General features: G+C 34.7%; 1 protein-coding gene across 1 annotated transcript; it reads left to right on the plus strand.

Moving 5' to 3' along the window:
* Positions 1 to 934: 934 nt before the first annotated feature.
* LOC149417674 (uncharacterized) lies at positions 935 to 15,536 on the plus strand. The gene is made up of 11 exons (XM_089640123.1): positions 935 to 1,051; positions 2,959 to 3,291; positions 5,272 to 5,553; positions 6,466 to 6,729; positions 8,530 to 8,731; positions 9,392 to 9,555; positions 10,349 to 10,501; positions 10,878 to 11,042; positions 11,128 to 11,244; positions 12,458 to 12,649; positions 14,851 to 15,536. The coding sequence occupies exons 1-11, from the start codon at positions 1,000 to 1,002 to the stop codon at positions 15,063 to 15,065; spliced, it is 2,139 nt and encodes a 712-aa protein (XP_089496249.1). The 5' UTR covers positions 935 to 999; the 3' UTR covers positions 15,066 to 15,536.
* The last annotated feature ends 7,901 nt before the right edge of the window (positions 15,537 to 23,437 follow it).

Below are 23,437 nucleotides of genomic sequence, written 5' to 3' on the forward strand. Positions count from 1 at the left end.
TTGGTCTATGAATAAGAATTAATATATTTTTAAGCCCTAATGACAGTGTGGACACCTAGTTACGCTAGTCATTCACTCACGATAGAAAGAATTCGTAAAATAATTTCAGAATGTGTATGACAAGGGAATGTGTCAACTATAATTATCTACTGTGTCAACTCAATTTATTAAAATTATCTGAACGTAGAATAGTTAATGACCTTACATGTTTGGATAAAATCATAAATTCAATAATTAACAGCCCTGAACTATTATACTTGATTTCTTTACATATACATCGCAAACCAACATCAAGGTATTATCTAGGTACCGATATATTGTGATAACTCCAACACAGAATCACAATTCTATACCCCCGTTCGCCGTATACAAAATTTGGGTAATGACTATAAAGATGTTCTTCATATAATCAACACGTCATTCACCAAATATAAACAAGTGTCATTACCCAATTTATTTCAGAAAGAAGAACATCAAATTTAATATAATTTAACTAGAAAGTACGTAGCTCTGTTTATCTTACCAATGTTTTGTAATTTTCCTAATATTATTTTTTTCCATCTTGCATGGTGGAATGTCTAGTTTCCACTTTCTTTCATTTTTTACATTGTTTTTGATTTAGAGGTTGTGTTTTATGTTGTCTCCTATATTCTTTTTGATTTTGTATTGCCTGTTTAGATGTTCTTTGCAATAAAAAATAATAAAATGTAAAACCCCAGCCGGGCGTGAAATTATAAATAAATAAATAAAAAAATATTTTTCATTGGATTTCCTTGTTATAGCATTCAATCGCTTTGTGAATTTCGTTAATTTTAGAATGGATTTTGCTATCATCAATAGTCACTGCGTCATAGGTAGTTCTAGATATTGAAAGATAGCAAAAATCTATATCCTGATGATAAAAATGGAGATAAGAAGCAAACATTTGTTTCGGCTACATTGGACTGCATTGTAAGATTTTTTTACAATACGTACGTTTATTTCAAATAGAATTTCGCGATGGGAACTCTTGTTATTGTGTATCTGGCTTTATTGTCAACCTTTTTAAATGGTAAGTTAGTTTTAATATTTTTGGGAATATATTATATACAGGAATGTCACTAAAAGATAACAATGTTTAGTATTGTATGCCTATACCCACATAAGTTAAGATGATAGTTTCTAATACTTTAACGCTCTGAAGATGGCATGGTTGTGTTTGAAACTTCATTGTCTTAGGTGGTGTCATTTGTTAGGCAGCTGTAACTTAAATTTAAGTGGTAAGGAAATGTATTTTTGACGGTGAATAATATTGAAGACATGTTTTATCTACGCAAATCATTTGATAATGTTTTGTTGACATTATGTAGGTTTTATGTTTACTTCAAGTTTCTCATCTTGCAGGAAGTATACTATTATTCTCCTACAAGCTTCTCAGCTTTGTCAGATATTGTAAATCACATTATACTATGGAACAAACAATAATTGTAGCCTCTTATCTTTATGGCGAAAATGACGTTGCAATCTAAAAATATTAGTGTTGACAGAAATATCAGATATCTGTGTTAATTGAAGGAATAGTTTTTTGGGGAAACTCAGTAAACGCCAAAGATGTTTTCATCATCCAAAAGAGGTGACTACGAAAAATTACAAACACTGATCACCGGGATTCATGTAGACCAATTTTTAAAAATCTTAAGCTTCTGACAGTGACGGAAATATATATATAATGGAATTATGCCTGTTAGTACGATTATCTCCAGAAAAGTTCCCACAAAAAAACTCAACACATAAACACGCTACAAGGTTCACAGAAAACCTATTAATCCCAAAAGCAAACAAAACTATTTTTCAAAAATGACCACACTACATGGCCATTAAAGTATATAACAACCTTCCACGTAGCATCAAACAAATAACCGACATACTTAAATTTAAATCAACACTAAAAACATTTCTTTTAAACAAATGTCACTACACCTTAAATGAATACCTTACATGAATTAAATACCTCTGTTTTTATTTTTATTTACTGTTATTTATTTGTTAACATGTAATTGTTGGGTTATGTAATATAATGTGTATTTGTTGGGTTAGCTGGAAGAAATAGGATGTAACCTATAAGCTATACCCTTTTTACTCTTTTAGTGCAATAAATATTTTTTTGAATTGTGAATTTTGATATTTTTAGTGGACAATTTAGTTGAGGTCTTACTTAAAAGAATTCATAATCTGCTTTTTCATAGATGGCGCTAATTTAATTATTTCAGGAAACACACTTTTTCAAGTATGAAGTACAATATATACACTATGAATATGAATAAATCGTTTTGTCCGTATACAAACTCAATTCTTTCATGAAAGACATACAAATACAATATTGTATCGGTGATTTAATCAAATTTGGGAAGCGGACACGGGTACCGCAGCCCCGGGTACCATTTATTGGATAACTAACACATCTGCCATAGGGCGCCCCAAGTGGTTCGCAACTTTTGGTGACTTAGCAGGGGTGCCCGGGTTCATGGGATTTTGTGGGTCTTAGCGGCATATTGCGTACTGGGACTCATTGGTGGACGTTGAGGCAAGAATAAAATGAAGATAATACTATGGGGTCATTACTTGATTTAATGTTAATGGGGACTATTTAAAATAACAATTCCATATGGTGTATTTGCCTCACATTCTAGAGTGGAAGATACTTTCAGTATCGCCTTGGGTGAAGGATCACCATTCACTGGCTTGAGACAGTTAGGAGCAGTTGGAACGAGTGGTATGCTATAGTCCCACTGGCTTCAGACAGTTGGGTGCATTTGGGACGAGTGGTATATCCGCGGTTGGGACTCTTGTGCGGTATTTACATATTATATATAAATTTGGACCATCTCCAAACCATGTATTTTCATCACGGTAACAAACTTCAAGTAATATTATATATATTTACGATTGATTATGATTGTTTTGTCATTTTATTTACAGTCAATGCTGAAAATGGTTCAATCGTTGAAACAACCTTGAAGTCTAGCCGCAATGGAATCGTTACCTATGGAATAATGAACTATGAAGGAAGCGTCCTTGTAGGTTGCTTCCTTGAGAGAATCAATGAGAAAGTGTATCAAATCTACCCGGAGTCGAATGTGACCAACCCTAATATTTTCTATACACAATTAAACAGCTATAAATGTGCATTTGAGATTAAAGACGTCAATGTGGATTCCTCTGGAAAATGGAAACTGAAAGCCACCTACTTTGGCTTCAATGCTACCGTTCTCTCAACATTGGAATCTGAACCAATCAACATCATTATAGAGGGTGAGAAAATTCTTGATTTTTATAAGACATATATATTTTTTTAATGATAAACTAATGTTTATAGATATGCAGAGCACAAAGGATAGCAAATTATTAGCCTGAAACACGTACAAAAAAATTTAAAATCATCCGAGAATAAGTAAATGCCGCCGACCGGAGTTGAACCCGCAGCCTTCTGATTGCTGGTCAGCTTCTCTACCCTGAACTTTTGAATAAGCCGACGTAGCTTAAGGGTAGAGCAGTTTAAGTTTTGAATAAGCTGGCGTAGCTTAAGGATAGAGCAGTTTAGGTTTTGAATAAGCTGACGTAGCTTAAGGGTAGAGCAGTTTAAGTTTTGAATAAGCTGACGTAGCTTAAGGATAGAGCAGTTTAGGTTTTGAATAAGCTGACGTAGCTTAAGGATAGAGCAGTTTAGGTTTTGAATAAGCTGACGTAGCTTAAGGATAGAGCAGTTTAAGTTTTGAATAAGCTGACGTAGCTTAAGGATAGAGCAGTTTAGGTTTTGAATAAGCTGACGTAGCTTAAGGATAGAGCAGTTTAAGTTTTGAATAAGCTGACGTAGCTTAAGGATAGAGCAGTTTAAGTTTTGAATAAGCTGACGTAGCTTAAGGATAGAGCAGTTTAAGTTTTGAATAAGCTGACGTAGCTTAAGGATAGAGCAGTATAAGTTTTGAATAAGCTGACGTAGCTTAAGGATAGAGCAGTTTAAGTTTTGAAAAAGCTGACGTAGCTTAAGGGTAGAGCAGCTGACCAGCAATCAGAATATTTTCTTATTTGAGTAGAAAATCAAAAACTCTTTTAAAAAAAAGCAATTTCTTACTTGCTTTACAAGCGAAAGCTCAAATCAAAAAAGTTATACTTACCACAAAATCGACTCCAAAAAATATGTGGTAGATTGACCAACTTCCCGCTTTTACTACGAGTTTCAGAACGCCGCGTACCTGTATATATAAAGAATGATGTTTGTGGGTTGGTTTTTAATGAAAATCTACAGTTTTATTCCGAAATTGATGAAGTTTTGCACATTTGACCTTCAAAACAAGAATAAAGTCACTGTATAAAAGATATTTAAAAAACCCACCCCCATCCTCTTTTCCCACCCTTAATAATAATAATCATTAAAAGTTATTAAATTTAAAAAAAAATAACTTATATCATTGATGTCGCTATTCCAAATTCCTGTTATATTCAAAAATCTGTTTCTGAAAATATATGAAAATACACAGATTTAGGAAATGAGATCGAAAGAATTTGGCATTCTCAGACTATAAAAATATAACCATTTGTTATTTCGGCTACTGGCATTATACCTAGCTCTCTCATTAAAAATTTAGGCGAATTAGATCTGTCAAAGAATTTATATACAAAAATGCAAAAATCAATCATTTTAAATAAATGTAGGATTACGAAAGATTTTTTAAATATTTATATTGAGGGATCAGTAGGATTTATCGGTCCAGTTAGGAGTTCTACCGAGCCGAACCCTCTGATATGAAAATATCTGGAGTCGGTGAATTATTTTCCCATTTGATCTCTGGTGAGTTGACGTGTTGTTCTTGTATTATTATGCTTATATAATGCACTTGCATAAAGTGGATTGACCAGATGATCATTTGTGGAAAAGTGTGTGGAAGAATTTAGTTTTTCCTGTAGGGAATATTAAAGTCGAAAAAAAAAATTACTGGATAATCGTAAAACATAACAGAACTCGGGCAACATCGGGGACTATAATTTCAATACATCTGAGTATCTTTGAAAAAAAGAACAGAAAATCTATAGGAAGATTTAATAATAAGCATATTATTTATTGATTGTGAACTCCATTATATTAGAGTTCAAGAGAACCATAATCAACCAATCTTAATCATTCGATCAACGGTATAGACTCCCGACAACCGAATGGAACACTCGTTGAAATTAGTGTCTAAATGTGATGAATAATTATGATAAACCTCATTGTTAATAAACTTGTTATTTCAGAGGAGGTGCACATGATACCTCCAATGTCTGTGACCGTCTACCAAGGAGAAACACTCTACATCCGCTTTTCAGAATCTCCCACCAATATTACGCTGTGTGAGGCTTGGAAAGGCTCCAGTCAGAGTGAGCAGACCAGAGTGTCTCAGAGATATAAAATGGTCAATAGTACCAAATGTTCTGTCACCTTCGAGGATGTTCAATCTGATCTGAATGGCGTATGGACTTTTAAAGCGCATGGGGACGTCTTAACATTGTGGGGGAAATTGAATATATTAGTTTTAGGTAAGTACCTACAGTTTTGATAAATACCTAGGTTTCAAATGTGAGAAAATTACACCATTTGCTGTAAAATAAAATGTTGGGAGATGTAACGTTTGATCCAGATCAGCGGCCATCTTGGATTTTGGCTGTCAGTGTTTAGGTATTTATTTATGTGGGGTGTTGACTGACAGCAAAACTGTTCACCTATTATACACGGTGCCCAGAAACTAGTAGTGCCTATAAGGGGAAACGGGTGAATGTAGATTAATTAATCAATAGATTTGATTAATTAATTTTTCCTATTTATTCGACAACTAACGGGTAAAAAAACTTTTGTAGTCAGGTCTATTCCTCGACGCATTTTAAAAGACAATAAACAGCTGATTTTAATCCCATGGCGAACGTTTTTTCTTTTTACTCGACTTCTCGAAAACAAAAAGCTCCAATCAAAACATGTTACTTTTTCCACAAAATCGACTCGAAATGTTATGTAAAATGTAAATTTACCCGTTTCCCTCTTGTACCACGAGTTTCTGGACAACTTGATTCACATTTTGTTAGAATTTTAGGTAATAATTTTGGTTATTTTTTCGTGAATAATCAATAATTCACAAAAGGAATAAATTATCAATGTGAAAGGTGCTGTGATTGCTATAGGTAAGTAGCTACCTAAATATGCATGTGATAATCTGAAAGTATTATTATCATGACTACATTTTAGGACTGTTATAAACGGAAGTGGCGCCCTCTGTTATTTCCGAAAAGAACATCATTCCCAATGAGAAATAGTCAAAAAGAAAATTTACAAAATTTTGAATTACTCAATTTAAAAAATTTAATTTCCCGACTTATCTGACCATTTTTTTTTCAAACTTCCCAGAAGAATTATTATGCTATTGTTCCTTAAGTACATATGTTAATTGAAATATTTAGCGGTTCCTCGAGTGAACACTACCGCTGTCAATCTGCGGCTCGGCTCATCGGCAATCCTGAAGTTTGGTCCCAAAGAAGCTACATATTGCGAGGCCACTGATCCCATGGGACTGGTCCATGTCATGCAGTATGGGCAGTGCTCCTTCAAGTTGCCCATTGCCACCCCCAGCCACCATGGGGAGTGGAAGGTTCAGGCAACCCTTCCCGGGAAGACAAGCTCAGAAATATACAGCTACATTGTTAACGTTGAGGAAAGAGACCAAGGTATACCTGTATAATATGTCACCTATTTCATGTCGATTGTGTCCTGTGTCATTTTTTTTAAATCTTTTATGTCAAAACCGCACAACACTGCTCCCAACCGTCTAGAGCCAGTGAGACTATGGCGTCCCCAATTGTGGTATGTTGTGAGGCTGAAGGTACTGTGGAGGGGAAGGAGATGGGAAAGATGAAGATGAGGAAAAAACCTGGCTATTTAGAACTGATCACCAAACACGGCCAAAGCCATCTAAGCAACGTTTCAATTCTGAATAGTGGTCTAACACAACGGCGATAATGAGAGTATCTTCCACTCTGAAACGTGCCGCAAATATACCATATATTATTTTATAGGGGTAAATTGTGAAATAACACAAATCAATCAAATAAAATTGACTTGCATACACTGAGATTTGAACCCGCGACATCCGGCTTGCGAGTCGAGAGCCTTACCTCTCGACTCGCAAGCCGTTAATGTAACATTGTCCTGTTGGTAGCACTTTATGTCACCTGTGTCCTGTGTCATGTTTAGTAATAATATTATATATCTCACTTAAGAGTAGTTCCAGAGAGAGAGATTATGTGTGACACCATCATTCTAGTATCTTTTGTCTTTTTCTTTTACATACGAGACATGTGAGAAGAAAGATTTTTGTGTAAACATTTTAAGACGTTTAACAATGACATCACAATTACCTCTCTCTGGTACTACCATATCATATAATGATGACCTTTTTTTATTTAAATCCAGGGCACATTTCTGAAAAAGTAATTATAACCTCCCCAGATTTTTAACCAACAACCAATTCTGACTCCACGAAAAGTGATACTCAATTTGGTGTCACGAGTGGCCCGCTTTCTGAAAATGTATTTACATAGACTATTTATAATACTATTCAATCTTTGGATAATTTTTTTATAACCCGAAACCAGTACATTTTGTTTTTTTATAACATAAACTCCACACGGAAGGCCCTGGGGAAAATAGTTTCCCTCGGGGCTTATGTCATCTAAAGAGTCAATATGGGTCTTGAAGACTTATTGATTTGGGATAACAAATAACTAGGACGGAGCACCAAAACCAGTACTATGTATACTGCTAAAACCAGGACAGAGCACCAAAACCAGTACTATGTATACTGCTAAAACCAGGACAGAGCACCAAAACCAATACTCTGTATACTGCTAAAACCAGGACAGAGCACCAAACCAGTACTATGTATACTGCTAAAACCAGGACAGAGCACCAAAACCAATACTATGTATACTGCTAAAACCAGGACGGAGCACCAAAACCAGTACTATGTATACTGCTAAAACCAGGACAGAGCACCAAAACCAGTACTATGTATACTGCTAAAACCAGGACAGAGCACCAAAACCAATACTCTGTATACTGCTAAAACCAGGACAGAGCACCAAACCAGTACTATGTATACTGCTAAAACCAGGACAGAGCACCAAAACCAATACTATGTATACTGCTAAAACCAGGACGGAGCACCAAAACCAGTACTATGTATACTGCTAAAACCAGGACAGAGCATTAAAACCAGTACTATGTATACTGCTAAAACCAGGACAGAGCACCAAAACCCGTACTATGTATACTGCTAAAACCAATACAAATGGTCACCTTACCGATCACCTTTGCTATGTCCATTGTCCTTTATCCCTTTATTTCATCTGTGCCATGTCTCTTATCTATTGTCTGGTAATAATGTCCTTGTGCCATGTATAGCAACATCTTTAATTTTCTAGAATCTAAATACAAATAACATTATTACATACTTTTGGTGGGAATAGGTCAAATCAACCCTGATACGGCAGTGCCATCTGCCCTGGTATCTGATGATAAAAGGACCCTGAAACTAAAGTGTTCCCTGATGGTGACAACTATCAACGTATGCAGACTGATCCGCTCGGACGGGAAAGTGTTCACACCCTTGTGGTGGAATCAGCAAACCCATGTAGATGGACAATACTCCTACTACGGAAACAGTACTTAGTGAGTCATGATTTTCTCCTGTCTAAAATAATTAATCGTATAATGTAAATATTGTCAAAAAGCTGTTTAGATTTATGGAAAATATTTACAGTTTAAAGAACATTTTTTTATATCCTTTAATCAGTAAAAGAGGATTTATGGAAAATAATTTCCCTCGGGGCCTATGTCTTTGCGTCTTTGGGCATTTTGTGTGGAGGGTCTTTTAAAGTAAAGGAAAAAGAATAAGATCTGGGAAGAACGAAAGGAATATGTATGAGGGGTAGATAGAAATCTGGTAGCCAGGGTGTGTCCAGGAGTGATATATGAATCCATCCCTCTCACCGTACTGAAAGGCGCTTGGTCGAGAGGAAGTCTTTGTCTCTCCTTCTGGGGATGTCAAAAGATCTCTCTCAACTGGCCTTTCCCAATCTGGATTGGATTTGTGTTTTGCATGATTCTATTTATTTGTCAATGATCACAGCATGTTCAGGGATCAAATTAAATGCTTATTTTTCCATTTCAACTTCACACAGAAATGATACAGGTATCAATCTGATCATTGATTTCCTTGGATCTGATTGAATCTTATCACAGAGATGTTCTGAAGTCTAGAAACATTCCTGGATTCATGGTAGGTCTAGCTAATCTAAGATTTTGAATGACTTATTTTGTTAATTCCAGCACTGACAGCCTAGGAAACATCATCAACGACTGTGGAATTGAAGTCCAGCAAGCAGTGTTAGTAGATCAGCTGCCCTGGAAGTGTATTATGAGTGTGGGGCAATACAACAAAGAAGTGGGGACTTATATTGATGTCTTGCAATGGGATGATCCAATCTTGGCAGGTAAAATATCCTTACTAAATTTATTACTGAATATTTAGATTATTCAAAATGGCGTCTCGGAAACTATATTTATTTGTAAAGCTGTCTAGAAGGAATGGAACTGGCAGAGGAAGGATAAATGTAGACTGAATGCTGTAGAAATGAGATCCCTGAGGCGTTTGTGTGCTAAACCCACGTTTGATTGTGTGAACCGGACGGATCGGACCTTCGCACCTTTTATATTGTCTTCAATAATTAAATATTACAATTTGAAGTTTTATTTTTTAATCCAAAAATATAGATTCATTCTAGACTTGTAGAAAATTCAATAGATGTTGCACATTAAAAAAAATAGGATGCACTTATCCAAGACACTATCTAGATTGCATTTTTTAATTGAATCTTGCAATCATACATAAAGAGAGCAGCCTATAAATATAATAGGCATGAATTATATATATAAACCTTACGGGATATATTCTCTATATGATAGTGAAAACCCTATAAAAATCCGTTGCATAGGTATTTTTCCCTAACCCCAAAAATGCCTAGAGATACTGGGTGAGTAGTGACGTTCATCAGTTCAGTTTAAATTGAGACACACAACTCAATTTGGCAATGTTATTTTTATATTTTATTATTCAGCTTCCTCACAAAAACAAAATAATAATTAAATTAAATTCATTTTTATCATTCCAGTACACCACTACACAAGCAAGAGTCTCTTAAAAATGATTTACTTTTCTGTACATTGATATGGGAGTTTTTCAGAAGCAAGGCATGTTTTTACCTTCCCATTATGACCTTATTTCAGACCACTCAAATGACACAGACCTAGACCTGGGGAAACAAGATACTGTGGTACAAATGCAGGGCAAGAGCTTTGAAGTAAAATGTTCGTTGCCCAGAAAACTAGACTACTGCTGGTTCCGCGCTCCCAACACTAAACAACTTGTTCCTATCTCTGGTAAGTCATTTCAGTGCTATATGAAATTCTTAAACAAAACGGTTAATGTCTACGTGTCATTTAAAAGGTACTTCTCCATCTGAAAAATAAACGCAAATAAAACAGTTGCAACTACAGTCAGTACCTGACACTGAAGCAATTCGCATGCACAAGTCACATCGATTCCATTTTTCTGCAGAATGATCTTGTCAAATGGTCAAAACCGTATTCCACCTTCATCTACCTCATCTCCTTCCCTTCCCCACTACTTTCAGTCTCACAACATACCCCAATTATTGGGGATGCCATAGTCTCACTGGCTCCAGACGGTCGGGAGCAATTGGACTAAAATGTCTCCAATATCTCCTTACTAATGTTCTATTATTTTACATTTCAGGTTCAAACAATTCTGCATACGAATATGTTGGAACAGGTCTGGCCCTCGGTGAATGTGGAATCAGGATAAAGCATGCGACCAGTGCAGACACCGGAACGTGGACCTGCAACATGGGTTCCTATACTGACCGAGATTTGGAGAAAACGACTCGTGTTGTCATATACAGTCAGCAACATTTACTTATTTATATCTATCAATCCATCAATCTTTCCACCACATTCTTTTTTAAATTTTGTTTACATTTTTTCAGGATCTGGAGTACGTGGTTCTTTCCAATTTCAGTCCCCTAATGCAGTAATACTAACATGCACATCATTAGATTACTCAGCATTCGATTACTGTCGATTTGTAAGACCCGATGGCTTAGGTAATATATCATCAAAAATTTGCTATTGAAAATATGGATGTATTTACTACAAAAGCACAGATAGTCTTTAGAAGTGTGACATAGGTTCGAAAGAAAAAATCTAAAATTATTTATAATCTGCTCATTCATAGATGGCACTAATTTTATTAATTTTATTAAAATCCAAATTTTGCAAGTTATATTAACCTGTTGAAGGCTGGAGCATAAAACAGAAAAATACTAGTGGAACCTAAAGTTTTACTAGCCCAAAAGATACTGATTTTGTTTGTCGTACATTTTTCGAAGCTTGAATGTGTAGATTATAACATACATCTTTAACCTTAAGATAAATTGTTTGTTTACACCCACACACACGCAATATGAATATGAAGAAATAGTTTTGTTCATATAAAAACTCTATTCTTTCAAGAAAGGCATACACATACAATTGTATTGGTGATTTAATCCAATGTTGTATTTGTATGCCTTTCTTGATAGAATAGACTTTTTATATGGACAAAAACTGTTTATTCATATTCCGTATGTACAGGTGCAAACAAACAATTCATCTTAATATTTTAAAATACAACTTGAAAAAAAACAATTAAATTATCGCCATCTATGAACAAACAGATTATGATAAGATGACTCTTATACTTTGACTTACACCTTATACTTAACCTGTTAACCGGGCGGGACGTATAAATACGTCAAACGTAAACAGTATCGGGTACAGGTAGGACGTATGAATTGGGCCCTGGAACGAGCGGGACGTAAATTTCCGAGCATATCACACGGAAATTGAGTTTTTAATTTTTAAATATTTAAATTTTTTAAATTCAATGTTTCTCTTTTAACTGTGTGCTTTTATTTATTGTTCTGTAATTATAACCTTTTTTATATTTTTTGTAATCTTTATAATTTTGTTTGTAAATATTCTATTTTTTTAATTCGATGTTTTCACTTTTTTTGATGCATAAATTAAAAAAAATAAAAATATGAAATTACGTCCACCGGGCGTGACGTATTGATACGTCCTAGTGAAGGAGTTCGCGCCCGTTATATGCTGCGTAATTCAAAACTGAACTCCCCGGTTAACAGGTTTATTAATTTGCTCCAAAATTGACATAAAAGAAGTTAGAAAAAAATTACCTTACTTAGATTACAATCGAAAGGATTTTCTTTTCGTCGAGTTTTACCATGTTTTAAATATTGTCTTCTGTTTTCTAAATAGGAATTAACCCCATGTATACAAATGGTTCATCTTACGATGGAAATCAAACACAGTTATCTTCGGGTATTTGCAAGCTGCGTGTTCCTGACATGGCATATGAAGACTTCGGAACATGGACTTGCGCTGGGAAGCCTAGGAACATTGCTGAAGAGTATAGAGAAACTATGTACCTTTACAAATATGTGTATTTCGGTGAGTTATTCATTAGTTTTTTTAATGTAATCTGTCCACGCAATGTACACTGGGGCAAATGAGCTGTGCAAGGGGATAGATTGTGTTGAGACGGTCAGCTTTGTAAAAGTTATTCTTCAGTTTTTTTAATGTAATCTGTCCACGCAACGTACACTGAGGCAAATGTGCCGTGCGAGGGTATAGATTGCGTTGAGACGGTCAGCTTTGTAAAAGTTATTCTTCAGTTTTTTTAATGTAATCTGTCCACTGGGTCAAATGTGCCATGCGAGGGGATAGATCGCGTTGAGATGGTCAGCTTTGTAAATGTTAATAGGTTGATAACCTCTCCTGGAATACGCTTTCCAAATATGGAGTCCATATTTTGCTAAAGATTTAGATATAATACAGGAAACAGAGAAGATTTACAAAAATAAGAGCTTTGAAAGACCAGTAAAATGAAGATAGATTCAAAGTACTAAAAATATCAACATTGAAAGAAAGAGAAGAAAAGGGTGACTTCACTGATGTCCTTTGATTGAAACTTCAATTTTATCATCCCTCATAATTATATCTGTTATATTTATAGTCGCTCTAGAATTCAAGAATTTTTCATATATCCAGGCTCTTCATAACCTACCCCTTCCTATCTCCCTTCTCTCACCAACTTCTTCGGCCTTCTTTGGAGACTCTTATTGGGAAACACATAAGAAAGTATATTGACAGATTAGTAATTGAGTCGTCCATAGCATTGGGTTCTCACCTAGGTGTCACAGGTTCAACCATTTACTAGCTAAGCCTCCATCGTTTCAGCAGCAACTAATCCGCTCATAACAATGGTAGTAGAAGGAATTCTAATATTGTTAGATTATGCGTAATCTGGGAATGTTTGTCTTCAAAATATATTATTTGATTAGAATATCTCCAAGTTGATTTACATGGTGTTAGAGTGAGACGGAAATAGTTGTGTCGTTATATACAGTAGCGCGTTCTCATTCGGCCTCTTTCTACCCAAATCTTTGTCCAAGCTAGACTTAGTTCACCATACTAATTGTTTTCAATCATTAAGCTACATTATCATAATAACAGAAGTTAGACCATACAACGCCATTTTGTTGACAGTTGAAAGGTTCCCATATGCCGATTCTAATACTGTTTCAATATATTCAATATATGGGGATAACTACGATGTCGTTAAGCTTGTCAGCTTATTACAATTTGATAGAAAGTTGAAACGCACATAGAATAAGCATTTCACGGGGACTTTTCGAATGTCAAAAAATCTAAATGGCGTTGAACGGCCATTTTATGACAATGCTACATTTGAATTTATGGTAAACAACTTGGCCTTAGTTATCTAAGTAACCTAAATAATATTGGCGCAGCCGGTAGCATGTATGTTGATAATCATAAAAACATACAGCTCATTCTCTGTACTGTTCAGAGATGTGCTTTATTTCAAATAAATCCATTTCAAATGGAAATGCAAAATGGGTATTTTCTATTTTGCATTTTAAATGCTTTTCTAAAAACCATTTTGCATTTTGCATTTTAAATGCTTTTCTCAATGCATTTTCCATTTTAAATGCTTTTTTGCAACATTCTTCCTACTATCTCCACTCATCTTTTTTGCATAAGCCCCAAATATCAGTCGGTCCTCAACCTCGCTATGAGAGATAATTTACATTTGTCAAGTTGCTCCCTGGTAGCTGGCAATTGAGTGATACTATTACAAAAAATACTGATTCAAATAGGTACTGAACATGGGGCCATGACGCTGTAATATTAAATGTTAGATAGCCGTTTCTATGTTTTTACGTTGGCAACATTAGTCCCGCGCAAATTTTTTGTGGTTTCATAATCTGTAGTCGTGGTGTTTTTGGATTTACCATCATGTAATATGTTTGTTCTACATTGATATCCATTATTAAATGACAAAATTGTTTGAAAATTTTATAATTTTTTTAATTGTTTGACCTGAGAAACCATTTTGCATTTTCAATGCATTTTGAAAATAGGTATTTTGCATTTTGCATTTGATATGCTTTTCTAAAAACCATTTTGCATTTTGCATTTTGAAATGGAAAAGTTTTGACCCATTTCCATTTTGCATTTCAAATGGTTTTGGGTACCCATTTTGCACATCTCTGGTACTATTTTAGAACCAGAAGATTTTTGTGAGATAATATTTCATTACTGAAATAACCATTTTTTTGCAATTTTAGGGTCAAGAAGTTCGGCGTGGTTCCCATGGACATTGTACTTCATCTTCACATTGGGGATTACCCTCATGATGGTGTCCATAGTGAAGAGGACCAAAATGGGTGTCCTCATAAAGCAGCGCACTCGAAAATTCCGACAGTCCTACCGAAAAAGGGAAAACCAAAACCAAAACGAAATCAAATCCGCTAAGCAAATTGAAGCCGAGAGCCAAATATAATTTTTGGTTGGCATTCAAATAATTTAGATGTTTAAATATTTGAGCCCTCAGGCATCTCCCAAAAATTTCTCCAGATTTGCCGATTCTTGGGAGTTCTTGCCTTATCTTTCAAATCGTCAGCTTATTTCATCTGTGGACGACCTCTGATTCTCTTTCCCAAACATGCGCGCCATTCAAAGATCCAAGTCATCTTGCTGGAGCATCTGTAAAGGCTTACTGGTTTACCCAGCAGTTTATCTATCAAACAATAGACTTGGCTTAAGGAATGGACGGTGCGATGGCTGAGCTTCCAAAGCAGTGGCCTCAGTTAGTACCTGGGCCAGCCAGCGGACTGTGAACACCTATAGTCCTACCATACCAGTATAGTTCCACTTGAGGTTAGAGATTAAGGTAATATTGTCGACTACCTAGAATTACTCCTTATCCACTCGTTCGTCTTTCATTTAATAATATGTAAACGTGATTATTATCTTGTGGTACAAACAAATATAAAAATACGAAATTTAAAACATTTTTTTTTGTTTTAATTATTATTTTGTTTACATTTTAATCATCCATTACATTCCTCTTGTCATGCTATGCTGAACTAGAACATCTACCGTGTGGTATCTTGAACGAGTTGTGGTGACGACTACGGCTGAAGTTTTCAGGCATGTTTAATTTTAAAACGTGTAATTTAATAAACACAGTTATCCTAAAACAAAATTTAAATTTACCTAAATAAACATAATTTGCTGTTAATGTTTGCTGGTTATTTATCCTTGACGGCAACCGTGCACGAGAGGTAAGGCTTTCTACTACTAATCTATGGGCGCAGGTTCAAATACCAGCGAAAGTATATTTTACTTGGGGATATTGTGTTATTTCACAATTTGTTCATTTAAAATAATATATAGTATATATAGTAGTATTTGAGGCACGTCTATATTGGAGTCTAGGTTGTTATAATTGTAACATTTATACAATTTACTTGCAGTGACGAAAACCTTGTAAGAGTGTTGTATGACATGAAAACCATATCGATCTTTTGATCAACTACATTTAGGAAGTACGTGGCTCTCTCCACGAATGAGTTCATGAACAAATTGGTGCAGCTCGCTGTACAATAAAAAAAGTTATGGCGACGTCCTTCAGAGTGAGACTCTGGTACAAGATATTAGATTGTTAGATATGTAACCGTTTAGTAGAAGATAAAAATATTAAATCAGGGAAATACCTCTACGTGTCTCTAAGGAGTGGGAATTGGTCATGCCCTGGATATAAATAGAAGGTATAGCCAGGAGTAAAGTCCGTAGAGACGCAAAAATAAAAAAACATAATGTTGTAGGAGAGAGGAAATACAAAAGCACACAATTCGTTCTTTAACCAGATCTTGAATATGAGAATGAGTCCTAAAAATTACCCATTCTTATATGGCAATTTTCAAGCTTTTACAAATAAATCAGCGAGGATTCCCACCTATCGTCTGTGTTCCAACAATCGTTAAGAGATGGAGGATTCTATCAGACTGTTTCCCAATTTTGAGTCAAGAATTAATTTTCAGGTATCTATGAGCTCCAGGCCAGAGGTGGAAACCAAGCTCCTCAGTGGGATACATTTGCAACTTGTGCAATTATTGTACATATCTGTAAGCTGTGTGCGAAATATGGAAGTAAATTATTTTTGATTTCAAAGTCAATGTGTATTTTCTATTTGTTTTAATATATTATACTAGCTTTTACCCACAGCTTTGCTCGCGTGGTATTAGAGAGAAATTGCTGTGCAAAAAATTTTCCCAAGGGAAAGTCAAAGAGGGACAAACAAACAAACGCACTGTCGCATATATAATATTAGTTAGGATTCAATCTAAATCCTTTATTTTCAATACACAGTACCTACTTGTATTTTGAAATCAATTAATGCACTGTAGTTTTACAATAACCTTTTAAAGATTTAAACAATTAGGCTGTTAACAATTTATTTTTACACGCTTGTTCAACATTGATGTGGTATTAAAATTGGAGACAACTGCCTCGAAAAGAAAATGAACTCAAAATATTTGGGTCTGATCGTAGATTCCCAACTCTCGTGGGATCTCCATATAAATCATATAAAAGAGAAAATTACCCCTATAACTGGTGTACTATATAGGCTTCAAGGATTACTACCCATTCCTTTACTAACTTCAGTATACTATGCCATGGTACATTCACACCTTTCCTATCTCTGCTGTATCTGGGGTTTTGCCTCAAAGAAATTGATAGCTGACCTGCAGGTGGTTCAAAACCGAGCTCTCAGAAATGTGTTTGAACTTCCATGGGACACCATGTTAGGGACATCTATTCAGTTTCTGGTATCCTTCCAATTACAATCCTTCCTAAATATGAAATCACAAGCACCATCCTACAAATTACCCAAAAATCAACTCACACCAACATTAAGCCACTTTACAATCAAGACATCCACAACCACAATACTCGAAATAACAATAAAATCCGCATTCCTCAAACACACACTACAAAATATGGGTTAAAATCACTGAACTATATTGCCTATACACTATATAATTCGCTTCCAGATATGTACAAACACATCCACCATAATAAAAAATTGCAAAGCAATGCTTTAAAAGAATATTTTTTAACTACATTTAAAAATGAAAATATGTAACTGTGTTGTCATTTCTTGTTGTATCTTATCCATGTTTTTCTTTTTTCTTTCTGTACTTGTTTTCTATTGTTGTTTGTTCTACTTAACGTGTCATTATTTTAATTTTTAATTTTTATGCTGTATTGAATGTGAAACTTATATTTGATATCAAAATACCGTTGTAAAATTGTACCTACTACCTCTTACATATGAATTGTAAGTTCCTCCTGCCCTAAAATGAGTTCTGTAACTCATCGGGATTGCTCTAGCAAGAAATAAACACAGTAAAAAAATAAAATAAAAATAAAAAAAAGCCGGCTTTAAGCCTGGTTTAAGACCATTTTAATCAAACAAACGCCATGGTAATAAATCAAGTTTTTCACTGTTCACGCGCCACGTAATATTTACACCATGTTTATAAATAAGAGTTGATCTTCCAGAATGCGACTTTTACATATTGCTCAATAAAATTTAGCCTTCAGGCCCGTTCCCACAGTTCGTATTTTCAAAGTTAGCGTAGTTTCCCACATTTGCACATTCGACCCTACAATAAAACAATTCATTGGCCTGGTATTTTTATAAAAATATTGTCTTTTGTTTGTGTATCATTTATGATTTAAGAATTCGTGACATTTTACTTCAAGCGGCGGCGGCTTTCAAATAGAGCTGTTCGCTCTCCATTTTATGATCACCCTAGTTAAACCATTATGCCTAAAAATATTTGCCAATACCTTTCCCACCCCTGTCCCATAGTAATAAAAACCCCAAATAAAGTTTCATCTCCCTTAAAATAATTCCTTTAAAATATTTGTATTGTTTAAGTCACGTCTGTATTATTTAGGATAGTTAAGTGCATTATCTTTTATGTTTAAGAATGTTGTTTGCCGATGAGCGGGTGGAACAACTTTATTTTTGAATTTAGTTTAAATACAGATACCTCCCAGAAAAAAGGCAGTATTGAAATAACTGGTAGGTACATGCGTACCTACGCAGTCAGTCGTGAGATAATTACTAGGTTTATGTAAACCTAGAGAAAACTGAAGAATAAAGGAAACTAGACCTTTATTTCTTTCAGTTTAAGTTTTAGCAGAGGAAAATAAGATCCTCTGCAATTATATTGTGAATTAATAAATTTATATGTCAAGAAGAAGAAGTGTTTTCCTGCATTCCATCTGACGGCGTGTTCTCGTACCACGATAGCAGAAACAAGGGTGTTCGGTCATTGTAAGATTTACCAACATCTGATCTATCTAAGTAATAATATTTTAAATTTACTTTTTGTATCAACACTAGGTTGAGAAAAAATACACCTAGTGGAGAAGCCTCCGACTGATATACACGCTATCCAGAAACTTGTAGTACAAACGGGAAACATCACATAAAAAAACTTTTTTGGTCTGAGTATATCGATTTTTTAAAAAAGGTTTTGGAATATTAACCCTAAATGGTTATAACTCGTCGAATCGACGACGCTCTTTTACTCTTTCTCTCATAACTTTTTTGTGCTTTCTCAAATTGCGCTCTTTTTTTACACAATGTTGGTTGCTGACGAGATCTTGCTGTGAGTGGATGTGCGTGGTGTAAACATTTTGCGAACATAGAGATTTACAGGTATGTACTCGTCAAACCGACGAGTTATAACTTTAGTGAGACTTTTTGAATTTGTATGGGCACTTATTTTTTAATTTAGTTTGTTTTCACTTTTTTATAAAAAATTTGTGTTATAATTTGTATTCTGATTAATTTCCGGTGAACATTTTGAATTTTAATTTATTTTATAACTGCAATATGGGCAGCAGAAAAGCTCTCACGGAGAATAGAACATAGAACGGTTTTTATTGCATTGTGACGATGATTATCCCATTGATTCTGATATTTTCGGTCTTGAGGAAATCGATTTTAGCGACGACAACAATAACAGCATGAATCGCTGGTGACGCCATTTTTGGAAAAAAGGCTGGAAATACCCAACTTGCGGTCCACCCTAAAGCATAATATTCAGCAAATTTTACCCAGTCCACAATCAGAAATTGAAAATGTTGACGGGGAACCAAAGAAGCGCAAAATATGTCACTTCTGTCCATCAAGCAAGCGAAGAATGACAAAGTCTTTGTGCATGAAATGCGCCAAGAGTGTGTGCGGTGAGCACAAAGTTGAGCTTTGTGCCTCATGTGTTAAATGAGGTTTTTTACTGTAGTTTTTATTTTTATTTTATATTCTTTTATATATTATATTCAAAGGCTGTGCATGAAATAAGTCACTTTACTTTGAGTTTTTTTTTATTCTGTATTTTAAAAAAGGTAGTTCATTAAAAAAACTAACAAAGAGGCTGGAACATATCCAAAGATTAATGTGACAAAAAAAAAAAAATTTGTTTACTATTTTTTTTTTTTACTCTTTAATAAAAAACGTTACTAAAAATGATTTTGGTGTATTTTTGACATGCATAGTTCGCATATAGGAATTTCTTAAAAACAAAGTTCGTCGATTCGACGAGTTATAACCTTAGTGTAGGGTAAAAATATAATAACCATCCAGGGTTAAAAGACATTAAAAAGCTAATATTAACCCCCGTGCGGTCAATCTTTTTCAAATTCATCTAAAAATATTCCTACTTCCGACACGATTTACTCAAAAACGAAAGCTTAAATCAAAAAAGTTGTACTACAGAATCGACTCCAAATTAATGTGATAGCTGATATAGATTCACCAATTTACCCGCTTGTAGTACGAGTTTCCGTACTCTGTGTATACTCCAATACTTGCCTGTAAGTTTTGAAATTTGCGTTTAGTTTCAATTGTTTTGTCACTACATATTTCATTATGTAAAAATATTTTAGAATCGCAAATCGTTTCATACATTTTTTTTCAAATTGGTAAGTAGGTACCATCTTTATACAGGATCTATATCAGGATCATCTTTGACGGCCGGCATAGTCCAGTGGTAACGCATTGGACTGCCATTCCGAAGGTCGCGGGTTCGAACCCGGCGTGCGCAAATAAATTTTATTTGATTAATTTGTGTTATTTCACAATTAATTAATTGAAATAATATATAGTATATTTGCGGCACGTTCCAGAGTGGAAGATACTACCAGTTGAAACAAAAAAATTAAAATATAATTAAAAATAAAAAATTGAAACGTTGCTCCAAATGGCTTTAGCCGTGTTTAGTGACTAGATCTGAATAGCCAGGTACTTCCCCACCTTCCTCTTTCCCTTCCCCACTTACCTTCAGCCTCACAACATCCCCCAATTGGGGATGCCATAGTCTCACTGGCTCCAGACGGCAGCAGTTGGGACTCTTGTGAGGTATTCACTATAAAAAAAAAAAAAAAAAGGATGTCCGGAAACTCGTAGTACAAGCGGGAAACTGGTGAATCTACATCACATTTGGAGTCGATTTTGTAGTATATTTTTTTTTGATTTGAGCTTTCGTTATCGAGTAAATCGAGTTAGAAGTTGATTTTTTTTTTTATCAAATTCTTATAAATTATTGCTGAAGATCAAAGTACCGAACTAATTAAAACTATTTGAAAGTAAAACAAATGAAGAAACTCGGATTTGAAGCATTATTTTGAAATCACCCTTCATTTAATCCGGTGTAATCATAAAATATTTCTGCTCTGCAGGGTTAAAGCATCTATTGTTCAACCCTAGACACCAGAAAAAACTTTAACCCTAAAATAGCCGAAAAATATATATATATATTTTTTTTTTGTGAAAATGCTCAAATCAAAAAACTTTATGTTTATTTGGGTTCCCCATGTGGTGTAGATTCTCCAGTTTCCCGCTTGTACTACGAGTTTCCGGACACCGTGTATAAGCATTTTGAATTTGACACTAATAAAAAAAAAATGTAGGAGCATATTCGATACATATTATCAACAAATGGGTAGCTACCTACTGTAGAATACTTCGCTAACAGTTTTATAGCATCCGTCTTTGGTTTATGAAATTATTTTGGTAAAAATTAGGGATCGCTAGCCACGCTTAATACGTTTTTTTTTAAAATAAAACCTTTTGATTTACCTTAATTACTGTAAAAGGAAACTGACTGCATTTCGAAAATGTTTAATTTTTAATTACATAAAATGAAAATTCACTTTCGTTGTGTGGAAATCTTCTTAGCAGTTTAACTTCGCCGTGGTGGTGGATGAAAACCGAAATAATTTCTGTTGACATTTTCTTATGTTGGTATTTCTGATACCATACCAATAAATAATTACGGTTTTTTTATTCGTTGCTGCGTGAATGTTTCAAAATACCTACCTACCTACTAAAATATTTCCACCGATTTCTAATCCAACTAAGATAATAATTATAATTAATATCTTATGATTCACAAACGTTACCCTTCATATTTGAAATATCTTAACTCCTTTTCCTAATGACGCAACTGGTCGCACATAAATTGAAATGGACAATCGTGGATAATATTTCGAGCGCTAAAAATGAGGAAAATTAATAAATTAGTCATACGTCCTACTTCTCGCGTAGACGCCCGTAGGGAACAGCGAATTACGGCACGCGATCGCTTCAACAAGCTTCAACCCATCTTCAATCTCAACGATTGAGAAACGCTGTGTTTTCATTGGCAGGTGACAGAAGATAAGCTGAGCACGCCCATTCGTTTATCTATGCAACATCCACACGAACATGAAGTTAGTTCTCGACAGGGGCATTTAACTAAGCTTTGGCCATGAAACTCATTTGAAACCGCCACGCCCACCTCAAAATTCTTATAGAAAACGAATAATATGGCTAAAAGCTCAGATCTCATTGGTGAGAACAGAAGGATTGGTTTGATCTCTCGCTCTCTACCATAATGACTCGTGTAACAGAAAGAGATGACGGAATTATGCCGTTTGACAGTTTTCAAATCATTCAAACAAAATGACAGTGGTTTATATATACACGCGGGTTGTCATTTGCTGCCGAAATACTATCATTTCCGTCGAAAATATTGCGTGTTAAAGTTGTTCGTGATAAAAATACAATATAAGCCAGTATAGTGTTAGCGAGTTATAAACATATTATATTCAACCTACCTACGTAAGTTCAAGTTTAAAGTGAATTAACAGTTTTAGGTTATTCGTTCGGTTTTTTGAACAATGCTTGATACTTGACATATGTCTTCCTCCACAACGTATAAATGTTATTTATTATATCGATAAACTTATTAATGTTATTGATTAGTGTTATCCTGTATTATCTTATTGTTTTGGTGAAATTAAAGATTTTTAAACATATGTAACCATGAGTTCATGAGGCTGAAAAATGTCGGAATTTTTCGTCGTACTGTCGGACAATCATGTTTTGGAAATTTTCTTCAGTGTTTTTGCAAATTTCTTGTCATTTTGGGTGTCTTCTTCTCAGATTAACAAGTTTCATCTTAAGGAAATGCACTGTAAAAGTTTATTTTCTTAGTCAGATGAACCATGCCCTTGGAAAACATTTCGACATTTTTCTGCTTCAAGGACATTTTTATTTTTATAATAGTTTTTTTGGGCTAGTGAGTGAATAGAGTAGGCTGAGAGCAATTATGTTGTCTATGGTCGCATCTTTTTTTAAATGGCCTTGAGTTTCCTCTACTTTGTCTACTGCTCTGCTCCGCACGGTAGGTACTGCTTGTATATCTGTGGTTAAGTACTGTATAATTCTGTTGGATACAAAAAGCCGGAAGATATCGATCTAGAGAGTGGTATATTTATGGTTCTCGATTAGTCTGAAGTTGGCAGTAG

Source organism: Hesperophylax consimilis, chromosome 15 (genome assembly GCF_061612785.1).
Source record: "Hesperophylax consimilis isolate HC1 chromosome 15, BYU_Hcon_1.0, whole genome shotgun sequence".
NCBI classification, from domain to species: Eukaryota; Metazoa; Arthropoda; class Insecta; order Trichoptera; family Limnephilidae; genus Hesperophylax; species Hesperophylax consimilis.